At 38.9% G+C, this 12,033-nt stretch overlaps 1 protein-coding gene across 6 annotated transcripts in view; it reads right to left on the minus strand.

The window, feature by feature from the left end:
* Positions 1–12,033, minus strand: part of GLI3 (GLI family zinc finger 3) — a 282,259-nt gene that overhangs the window by 82,341 nt on the left and 187,885 nt on the right. For all 6 annotated transcript variants that reach the window (XM_023521285.1, XM_023521287.1, XM_023521288.1 and 3 more), the window contains 2 exons: positions 3,692–3,897; positions 33–179 (listed from right to left, as the gene is read on the minus strand). In XM_023521285.1, coding sequence (XP_023377053.1) covers positions 33–179; positions 3,692–3,897 — 353 coding nt within the window. The remainder of the gene's footprint in view (positions 1–32; positions 180–3,691; positions 3,898–12,033) is intronic.

The following is a 12,033-nucleotide window of genomic DNA, read 5'->3' on the forward strand; positions in this document are numbered from 1 at the left end:
CCAGAACTACAGAAAACAGCTCCATCACTTACTATCCATGGCATGAAGATATTCCATGTGAATGGCCCCAGTGCCAGCGGTGGGAGCTGAGGGAATGATGTCTGCATAGGGGCTGCGCTGGCCAGCTAACAGAGCCATCTGATGATAGTATTCTGCTGGACTGACTCCAGTGTGGGGCGCTAGAAGAGGAGACAAGGAAAGCATGGTTACTTGTTGAAAGAAGGTCACAAAGTCCATTTGTTACACAGCCTACATCAGCAGTTCCTTTTATGGCTCATTCTAGTAAAAATCTTTAACTTGAATTATGCTTTTAAGTCTACCACATATCTTTTACTCGACAATAAAAGCGAAGGAAAAGAATACAGAAAATAAAATATATTATAAAATATTTGAAATTAGTTTTGAAGGGGACCAAAGTTTTGCCATCCCCAATTATACCTTTCGGAGTATTAATTTTAAGCTGGTTATTAAGAAACGAAAGATTCAGAACTTTTGACCCTCCCCCTTACCTGCCTAAAGGAAGTAAGACAGAAAAACCTGCTTAAAAGAAGGGAGCATAGCCTTAGCGTCATACTGTAAACTGAAGGTGGAAGAGAGAAATCTAGCAAAGCCTGTTAGACATCCCTCTATGTCCAACTGCTTCTGGGTGGTCCAGCAAGAATTTGTTTACCACGTTTGCTCTTTCTCATCTACTTGTAAATTGCCTGCTTTCCCTTGGAAATCCCAGTCCCCTGCTTCCCTCTAGTCCAGAATGGCATATAAACCTCAACTGCCCAATCTGTCTTCAAGTCTCAAATTCTTATGGTGCCCCTGCAGGTACATCCATAATAAATTTTGGACATTTTCTCCCGTTAACTTGTCTCATGTTAACTTTATTATTAACCCAGACAGAAACACTCAGAAGGTGAGAGGAAAATTCTTTTTTGCACACCCTCTTCGGTTTAAAGAAATCATCAAGAATACAAATGATTAAACTGTACGTATATACATAACTCATTCCCACGTTTGCCGCACAAAATAAAACTGTTTCTTTTATCGAATCACTGTATGTTTCCATTTCTTATAGTAGCCAACAACTTAGACAACTATGATCTCTTTCCAGACATACCTAAAATACTTCCCTAAGCTTTCTGACAGGAGTGTGAGTCAGCTCTCAATCCCTGGAGGACCCAGGGCTTACAAGTGAAAAGAGCAGCACAGCTTTAATAACACACAACTGAGCGATAAGCTGCAATTTTGTGTTCCATAATTTAAAAGCTCTTTTTTTTTTCATTACAAAACCAAAAAAATATATACTTATCAGTCTGGAGCAATTTACTGGCCAGAGTCAACTCTATAAAAGTGGGATGATAATCAGTTTCCACCTGCCCATTTATGTGCAAAAGTAGCAGGATACTGCAGTGGTTCTGAGGGTGGTCTCCAGATTCGTGAAGATCTAGATGTAAATGCCAGCTTCACCTGTTAGTGTTCCATGAGGTTGTTGAGAGCAATGAATGCAACGATGCATATAAAGTGCTTATTAAGCACATAGCATTCCCTCAATAACTCAGTTTTATTAATTATTATGAAGAAACAATGGCATCTTCAAACAGCTTTGTGTTTTACATTTGTGTCCACAGACTTTTATATATGATAGAGATATATATGAAAAACTCTTAGACCACAAGAGAGAAATATTAGTAACTTGACTTTATTTGACTGGTAATTAATTAGACTCAAAAGGCAAGAGGAGGAAGGCAGAACAACCAATCTAAAACTGTCTTATTCATATTCATTATGAAATACTACAGGTAGTAGAGAGTAAGATGCTTTAACTAGAGGTACCATTTTCCAGTGGTCCAACTAAATTTCTGTGTGCCAGGTACAATTTCAAGTCCATTGTTAGCCGACCTCCCTTATCCCGCTCTCCCTCTGTTCTTGTTAGTCATTTCCATGAACTCCCAAGTACTCCATGGAGGTGACTCTCCATTTTTCCTATTGTAAAACCAAATCCCAAGCAGGAGAACTAACTCATATTTCACCCTCATTTGACTCTCTGATAGTTTTAACAAATTTAAAAGTGTGAATCTTCCAAACTTCCAGTTATAAGATAAATAACTACTGGGAATGTAATGTACAACATAAATATAGTTAGCATTGCCAAATGGTATATTTGAAATCTACTAAGAGTAAATCCTAAAAGTTCTCATCACAGGAGAAAAAACATTTTTTTCTTTTTCCTTTTTATAGGTATATGAGATATGGATGTAAACTAAACTTACTGGGGTAATCGTTTTACAATACATGTAAATCATTATGCAGTATACCTTAAACTTATACAGTGCTTATGTCAATTATATCTCAATAAAACTGATAGAAAAAAATGTGAATCTCATTCAACTGGCAAAACTGATTTTTTTGGTACCTTACAAGTATATTCACTACATTGAATCAGAAGAAAAACAATGAGCTGACAGCTGTTCTGGCAGCACTGCTGCTTCTGAAGGTGTAACTGAGTTTACTGAGCAACCTCATGCAGCTTTCCTACCTACTATTCCCACCATGCACAGCCAGCCTCTGAAAGTGGTCTGCCTGGAGAATGGGGACACTGCAGGGTCACATCAAGCACTGATCAGTGAGATGGAGTGCACGGCGTTTCTTTGTGCTATGAAACAAATACCACAAATTTGTGACCTGCTGCAGAGAACTCATAACCTACTATCTGCAATCAATAAGGTTTATGCAATTCTGGACTTTAATTCAGGTTCCAACCATTGTGGACAAGTCAGTTTGTATAAGTGTGCGTTCGATGGAAAATTCTATTCCTGAATCAAAGGAACAATTTAGAACTTGACAGTTACAGAATATACAATTCCAATTAAAGAGTAATGTAAAAGTAATTAAGTGGGAGGCTAAGAGAACCAACCAGAATTTGATGCTTGAGAGTCTAAAATGAACATCAGGTATTACAGAATTAAAGTCAAAAGTTCGCTTATTTTCCCACCATGTCTCTCTTCCAGTTTGCATTTGGCAAGATCAGTGACAGAGGGCACATGCAGCAACAAGTCCAAACCATCATGTTCTCTAAGACCTTGCTATTCAGAGTATGGTCCACAGATCAGTAGCACTGACATCTCCTGGGAACTTTTCAGAAGTGCAGAATCTTAGGCCCCACTTGTACCCACCCCAGAGAGAATCACATTTTACCACCATCCCCAGATGATCTGTATGCATACTGGAGTTTAAGAAGTGCTGCTCTAACAGACACATCTGTATAAATGTGCCTCTCAGACATGCAGAACAGAAAAGTATACATCAGATGGTGAGCAAAATGTACTGGTTATACATGTACATTATATGAATGGCTACAGGGCCAGTCTAAACATATGTTGAGGTGCAGAACAGAACTGTGGATAACAGCAAGTCAGTGAGATCTGGCTTTGGGTTCCACCACTGACACTTACTAGCCAAGGGACCAGGCTGCAAGTTACTTGGCCCCTCTGCACATTGCTATCTTCACCTGAAAATGGAAATAAGCCACCCTCAGAGATGTGTCCTAATGTTGAAATGAAAGCATGCACTTAAAGCATTCAGCATAGTGTATGGCACATGGGAAACAATAAACATCAGAGCTACTCTATACCACATCCCAAGTGAGGCAGGGGGAGGAATTGGCATGTGTGGAAGCATAATGTGTTGGTCTGAAACTTACCATCTGTGGGGCTCAGCCCCCGGGCTGCAGAGATCATGGAGAGGGACGGGCTGCTATGCAGAGATCGGATGTAGTCCATGTAAGGATTGATGTAGGGATGTGGAGGGCTGAAGGGGGACTCAGAAGCTGCAGCGGGGTTCCGGTGCGGGGAGATCCTAATGAAGGGCAGGTCTGAATATGTTGGGCTACTAGATAAGGCAGAAGGCCTAGGTAAAAAGAAAACCAGAGGTATGCATGAAACAAATATCTCCAAAGGCAGAGGCTGTCTGTAAAAGAAAATAAGATTTTAAGTGAATTCAAAGTGTCCTGGAGGGAAAAATATCGGGCATATATATTCTAGTACTATTACCTTAAAATCATGGTGACATATGCAGGTAGAACACTACTATACAATAATTTGGGCAAAAAAGATCAACCTTTGAGAAATTTCATGGCACTCTGAATATAGGAAAATAAAGGCCTGCCTGTGGCTTTCCTTATGAGAAGAAATTCTAAACAACGGCCCTCTCTGAGCTTAAAGTAGTTGCTGAGATTGTATTTTCCATTTGACCTGAACATTAATTTCACCATTGAACACTTGACTCTCACCATCATGCTTAGTGTTGCAAGAGAAAGAGAAGAAAAAAAGAAAAGCAAATTCATCTCATCTGGAGGTCTGAGCACACACATTGGCAAAGTTGCCCGCAAATAAGAAAGATGACTAAATGCAAAAGTGTGTAAAAAAACATGAAATCAGACACTCCATATATCCATGCCCAAGCTTGACTGTTAATGGTCTTGCAGGGTGAGTTTTACAGATCTGAGTTTCACTGTGTTGAAGGCAACTCCTCTCTGGAGGCGGCACTGAGAGTCAGCTTCTTCTCACACTCATCTTTCACTTGGCATCCTGATTAGTCCCGTTCAGTAAAAAATCAGTAAGTACGTACTCCTGGGGTTATAAAGTTGGAAAAGAATGGGGTTCTGATCAAGCTTATGCCTTGGTTATAGTGAGCTAAGGTAGAATGCATGCTTTTCCCTGATGAAAAAAATTCTCAAACACACCTAGTTGCCGCCATACCTCAGTCCCCTCCTGGTACTCCTTTCCCCACAGCCACTCCTGAAGCCACCCCTGGACAGGCATTTCTAGAATAGCCAATCTGTGCATTGCCTCTCTCTGCCTTGTTCCTTCTCTAACAGAAAATGTCTTGTGTGGATAATCCAGTAAACTGGCCAGGACAGGCTAAACACTTGTGCTCTCCATTTTCTCATTCACAGAGGCTATGGTCATAAAAAGGAGAAGCCGAGATAGAGACAGATCTACTGAGAATGGTAAATTCTTGCTATGTCACTGGCTTTACGAGTGAAATGAAAAGGGAAAGGAAACACATTTTCTCATCACGACTCCCAACGCAAGTGCATACTGGCGGTTGGACTCTGGCCCCCGTCACCCTGTCAAAATATAATCTTGGAAGAAGCCAGCTTCACCAAGAGCACAGCACAGGCACTGAAATAAATGAAACCAAAGATCAGATAATGAATTTTCTCTCAGTAGAAAAAAGAGGTTAGGGCGGGGGGTGGGGTGCGAATTTTCTCATTTGCTCCTTATTCTTTTTTCACTTTGAACTAAAAAAGAAAAAAACAAAAAAAAAGTTTTTTATTTATTATTCAGATGCCACTTTTGGTGAAGTAAAATAAAAATCCACTTTTCTAAATTTACATGTGAGAAGGATAAGTCACCATCACAAAATAGATATTTCTTCTCAAAATTACTTGAGGCTTTCCATATCCTCTCAGAAATAAGTAAAATTACTTAAATAGAAACCAGTATAACCTATTATCCTATTTTAGCTCTTTACTACAAAACAAGTTAGCTCTGTGTTACTGGCTTAATTCTAAGCTCCGTTTAGACATGCTGCTACTTCAGAGCATAGGAGATGCTCCCATTCATTCACTTGTTTTCTAGCAAAAAGGAAAATCAATCTTCCAATCTGGTTCAAAAAGCAATTACTACAAATTAAAAACTTAATTGTAGATTTATGATGAGAACCAGAGCTGCAGAAATGTAGAAAAGTAGACATTTCAAGATATCCATGAGATGATACCTCACAAGCTTTATATGATCCATTACCAACTGGGTCTGAACAATATGTACTAAAAATCAGTGAATGCAATGTCATTTCTTCTTTGTGTTTTCAGTTTAGACAAAAAAAATATTGAAACCTGTTATTTTTCTGAAATTCCAGAATTGAGAAGGGTAATAAGAATATTCTTAGAGACCTAGATTCCATTTTGAAGAATCACACATTAGAAAAAAACAAAATCTTGAACAACATGAACATTATGGAGTAGGAATTGGACAGTCACCAATCCCAAAGAAGCAAGGAAGCCAGGAGATGGCTGACAGTTTTCTCTTAAAAGTCTGTGAACATCTGACTTCTACACTAGGCCTGTGCTTTTATGTGACCTGTTCCCACAAGAAGACTGAAGGTAACTATTAAAAGAGCTGCCATGAGGAGGAATCAATACTTGGTCACTTCTTCCCTGGCAGGAACACCAGTAAGAAACAACACGAGAGAAGAGTATGGATTCCTCCTGGAGGCGAAGTCAGGAAACTTCACCCCTCTGGGAATGTCATAATCACATATGTTGCTTCCAAAGAGATGATGCTGACGAGATACTGGGTCATCTAGTTCTAAATAAGGTGGTAGGAAATGCTTTGAGACAGGAATGCAAGTAAATAAGCCATAAGTTGATCAAGTGCCCTAAAGAAGGAAACCATCTAGTTCAAAAGCCAGCCATCCCCTGTATATGAATAGGAAAATGTTTAATACAGGTTACCCAGTGACCAGTCATTACGAATTCTGGAGACAGGTCAGTCAGACCACTAGAGCAGTGGTGCCGTGGAAGGGCTCGGGTTCTGAAGAGGAACCAATGCAGATGGAAGCTATGCAATCTCAGCTGCCACATTTATCCTCTCCTTGTCCTTAAGGGTCCACAAGGGAAGAAACCTACCTCGTGGGGATCTTGGCAAGCGAATACGAGTAAAGCCTCATGCACTGAGCCCGGTATCTAATAATGCTATGTGTGTGTGTGTGTGTATATATATAGTTACATACCTCTTATACTACTATGCTAATATGCTCCACTCGTAATCTATACACACATACAATACAGACATATAAACTCATATATACACATACACAGAAATATATACAGCCATGCATATTAGGATAGCATATACAGGATGCTACCTGATTTTCAAACTCTGAAATATTGAAACCCTCTTTTCAAAGCAAATCTTATGCTTTGCTCCCCTACCTGACAGAACTCCTGAAGCACCTCCTTGGATTTCCCAGGACCTCCCTTAGTAAAGTCATAAAACATATACAGTAGTTAAGAACAGGAACTCAGTAATTAGATACAAGAGATATGAAGAAACTAGATTTGAATGCAGGCTTCACTGACTCTGTCACTAAGTGCAAGTTCCCTTACACACAAAATGGAACAATAATAGCTCCATCCCAGGGCTGCAGTAACTGACCTTCACTGGGCTCTCAGGAAACAGTGGTGGTTGCTGATGTTCCTGAGGGTTGTCAGAACCATCCCAAAAAACTTTTGTGTGCATGATTCTAAACTCAACAAACAGAAGTCCATATGGCACGACTTTGGAGACTGGTGTTCGTGTCCTTGCTGCTCAGTTTCTCACTGGAAGTTGATCACTAACTAATTCTGTTTCCACATAAGCTCTTGTGAGTTGGGGTAACATGACATTTCTACAGTGTTGAAACCTGACAAAATTGAGTTTCTAAGCTACTAAAGCTAGCACTCAACCTTGAATTCTAATGGCTCCAGTGCCACCTGACATGGACGTAAATATATATAAATTAGTTTTTCAATAACGCTGCTTTTAACATTACCTAACAGAGCCACTTCCAAATTCCTGGTAGCTGGCCACTTCTGAATTCCTGGTAGCTAGGTCATTTATCAGTTTGTTTGTTTACTGTAAAGCAAATTTGAAAGAGAAGGTTAAGCATAAATTTAATGGGCAGATGTGTGTTTACTGCTGTGTGCAAGAGCCATTCAAGATTATGACCAGAGGGATGAATTCTACTGAAGGAAAAGGAGGTAGAGGGTGTGGGGAAGGCAGTCACAAAATTTTCCATACAAATGACAGATATTATTTCACAAACTGTCAGAAACTTCACCTGGTAAATATTTGTCAAACTTACTAAAAGTCTTCTTTTGAGGATTATAGTAGCAAAAGGAAAAAAAAATTATAGGTGAATCTTTCTTGGTTTATATTTTCAGTAGGCACACATACAGAGATTGAAGATTGCTGTTGGCTTCCCATTACTTTCTCTGCCTGTTGCTTTCGCTTCTCTCTCTCTTCTAGGGCTGGGCAAAGCTTAATCATTGATGAGAGCACAAACCACAGAGAGAAAAAACAAAACAAGAAACAAACATTCTGGGAAGAACACTGAAACTCAGAACTGCTCCACGTACGGAGATTCCATGACTTTTATGTAGCAGCCAATGAGTATAGAAATATGACTGTGACCCTCTAAACTAAATCATACAAACTGTAGTCTGGGAACCAGAGATGCTTCAACTGTGGAGGGTTGTCTCAGCTGCCAGGGCACAACTGTAGGGATGAACTGTTGTTCTATTATTACCTCTGCATCTTGGCTTATGCATGCAGGGCTCAGGATGCCCACTTGGGGATAGCATCCCTTTTACTGCTCTTACCCAGGTGTCTTTCCAGGGCCATGGAGGCCTAACGAGTGGCTGTCATTTGTTTCCATATTGCCCAATGACTGAATGAAGTACAGTTTCCAACAAGAAAGAAAGTGGGAATCATTTTGTTTTTCTCCCAAACTACAACAAAAGCAATATAAAGTTGTGTGTTTGTTTGTAGAGATAATATGACCTTTTTTTAAAAGGTCATGAAAATAGATTACCATGAAAATAGTAGAGGATTCTTATTATAGCATTTTTAACATACTATGATAAACTTAAAAACAAAAACACAATGCTGAGAATAACTTCTTAGAATGAAATATGATTAAATAATCTAATTTGTTACTGCCTTTTCATCTATCTTATTGGGTTAGTAAAATGCCAAGATTAAAATCACAGTATTTAATCATGTGCATGGCCCATTATGAGAGCATTAAACAAGGTTTGTATGCTGGATTATTACAATTTGCTTTCACGTTGCTTGAAACACTGGAAATGTACACATACTCCTCACATCTTTACTTGAGGCTCCAACTACCAGGCAACTGAAATGGTTTTATACAAAACAAATTATATTTTGTTTGACTTTGTTCTTTCCATAACAAGTAGATGCTCTTTATATTCAAGCAGTGGCCTAACAGAGAACAAAGGAGAGTTATCCCTTATAATGTATTTTTAACTAACTAATTAATTATTCAATAAGCACAGTTTTAATAAACCAAAATTTGTAATAAAAAATTTGCTTTCCATACAGCAAAGGAAACAAATAACTAAAATGTCCATGGCTAATACAGTAAACACTGTTAAAAATTTGCACAATCCTGGACTTCATTTTTTCTTCTATTCGAGGTTAGCTTCCAGATAACCTCTGTCCCATAATCGTCATGTGACCTTGAAATGTACGTTTACTTTCCCTGTCACCTTTTACCCCAGAACCACTGAATGCTCAGGAAGGCTGGTCTTTAAGGTCTGAAATCAGGTGGTCTGCTTTCCCTCTGGATTCTACTAATGAGAAGCACTGGCAGAAGGCGGCAGTGAAGGAAGTCAGGGAATTTTAGCCAGTCACTTCCTTTTCTTAGCCATTCTGCTGGTGGCCTATTTCCTCTCTGGAAGCGTGACCTTTCTTCCTGGGCTCCACCTCTCACTCAATTAGTTTTCCCTCTGCCTGCCTGTACCTTCAGGTTAGAGGTGGTAACCTCTTCAATTTTTGCTAGTTCTAGGGGCTTTATGACCACTTCTGGGGCCTTTAACCTTGTTTACATATCTGTAAATATCCACTCTATTAAAGTGCCAGGACCCTAAAAAGATGATTCAGTTTCAAATCCCATTTTCATCATCATTGTAACTAAACAATATTTCCCATAAATTTTTAATTGACTTAGGCCTTTTACAAATTTACCATGTTGGATTTCAATTTTTAAAAAATACATGCATAACTACACAGATGAATATTTCAATGATATAGTCATTGAATATATGTTTTATTGAAATTCCACTTACTAAGAATCCCTTATGATTTCAGCAGACAGGGCGGGGGTGGCGTTGCAAGAAACATAATATATGGTTCAAATAAGCACTTAGAGTTAAATGACCACATCTCATAGTATGCATCTCTAGCACTTTAGAAACAAAGCAAAGAAAAAACACCAGTTTTTCAGTATCCTCATAGACAGTATCCTCATCCAAATGGCAGTTGACAAACCACTTTCTAAATCACCTGTCAACAGTTTCGAATATTTTAGCTCCATAAGTGCGGAGTACATTTAAAATTATTTTTTAGCAGCCTCCTTTGTTGTCCGAATGGAATCCAAATATTCCACACAAAGGTGCCCCACTTTTTGCAATGTGTAATAAATAAATTTTCTCTTTCTTCTTCCTCTAATTACTAGTTTGTGAGAAAAATAAAACCAGTAAAAAAAAACCTGGTTATATAATTTTTAAAAGTAATTATTAATTAATATATAAATCATTATACATAACTAATGTAACTGTAAGGAGGAATTATTAGAAGAATTAATATGTTGTGTCTTCCTTTACAAAGTCCATAGAGATACCACCTTGATGAGAAAACAACTGTGGTTGCCTAGGAGAAAAACTCGGATGTCCAGTTGCTAATCTTCCCCTAACCCTATGCCTTCAAGGTGGAAGGATGGAAAACTGCCCTCAGTGGTTAGATTCTGGGACACTTGACGGGGTCTCGTTTGCTAGAGAGCTTCCTAACTGGTTTATGATAACAAAGCAAACAGACACTATCCTTTTCTCCCTTCCTTCCCTGAAACAGTAAGTGCTCCCTTTGAAAAGTCTCCTTTTTCCTCTGTATGCTGCTCTCTTTCCCCAGCTGGGGGAGGCCAATCCAGCCAGGCCCAGAGGACCAGGGGCTCTCCTGTCTCACTCTCCTCTTCCATGTCTCCTTGTGGCAGGGAGTGTGCATTTAATTAGGTGTTCTAGACATCGCAGTAGTTAAGATCTCGGACTCAGATATGGTGTTGGGTAAAATATATCTTTAAAAGTCTGCTTTTGCTCCAAGGCTATTTAGACCTAGATGGAAAAGTAGCAATGCTGTATTATTTAATTTCTAATAAGAAAGTATACATCGAACCTTCGGCCTGACACCTGTCACATGGTGAATTCTCAGTAACCATTGGCCCCTTTAACAACTCACTCATTCCTGCTATTACTACTAGAGCTCTGACCTGGTTAAGGCTAAAGTCACCTTGCTATCACCAGCTCCTTGTGTATGAATGTCCTCAGGACCCCACATAGGTGTTCTGGAGTCTGGGTGAATGTGGCTTCTTGACACCCTTGGTATCACTAGGAGAACTCTGCCCCATCTCTTCTAACAAAGCAAAGAGATTAGTAACTTGACTTGACCTTAGTAAAGCAAATGGTTTTTTTCTAAAAGTAAATTCAAGAGCATGGTCATTCTGTAGTTCAAAACTTCATCGCTATGAGAAAAGAAAAAAATGGAAAGGGGCAAAAATTTCAGTCTGATTTCTCTGATTTTCCAACCAATTTTCCAGTCATTTTAATAAATCCTACTTTTTGGAATTTGATGAATTACCAACTCCATCCCAAAAGCAGCATTCAAAATAGTAAAATATTGACCTTAAAAAGAAAACACACAACAAAACAGTAAGACATCGAAACAAGAATGTCGAGTAACTCGGCAAATGACAAAGTCCTATACACTAAAGGTACCTAGAAGACTCCTGGGAAATGTGGCAGTTGTTCATCTAGGTGTTACCTTGTCTAATAATGTCAAATCCTAGCATCCATGATATCCTTCGGTGGGAACTTTTGGATCTGAACCATGATATCAACCTGGTATAAATAAAAAGGACCCTAAAGTACATAACAAGAGATTCAATTAGAACTGCTGCTTTAATTAAATAAACAGGCCTATGCTTGTATCATTTACCTACACATCTTAACAATTCAAAGTAAACAGTTATTTTAAAATCTTGACAGCCCCAAGCCAAGATCTCTTATTTAAATGAGAAGTCTCCCAGGAGGGTCTTGGGTGGAAATAATTAACTAGAAATAAGTTAGGTTCCAACAGTTTAATCCTTGCTTCGTGTGGAGTCCTCTTACAGGCAGCATGGAGAATATTTATGCCAAAGACAGGT

Source organism: Pteropus vampyrus, unplaced genomic scaffold (assembly GCF_000151845.1).
Source record: "Pteropus vampyrus isolate Shadow unplaced genomic scaffold, Pvam_2.0 Scaffold302, whole genome shotgun sequence".
Taxonomy (NCBI): Eukaryota; Metazoa; Chordata; class Mammalia; order Chiroptera; family Pteropodidae; genus Pteropus; species Pteropus vampyrus.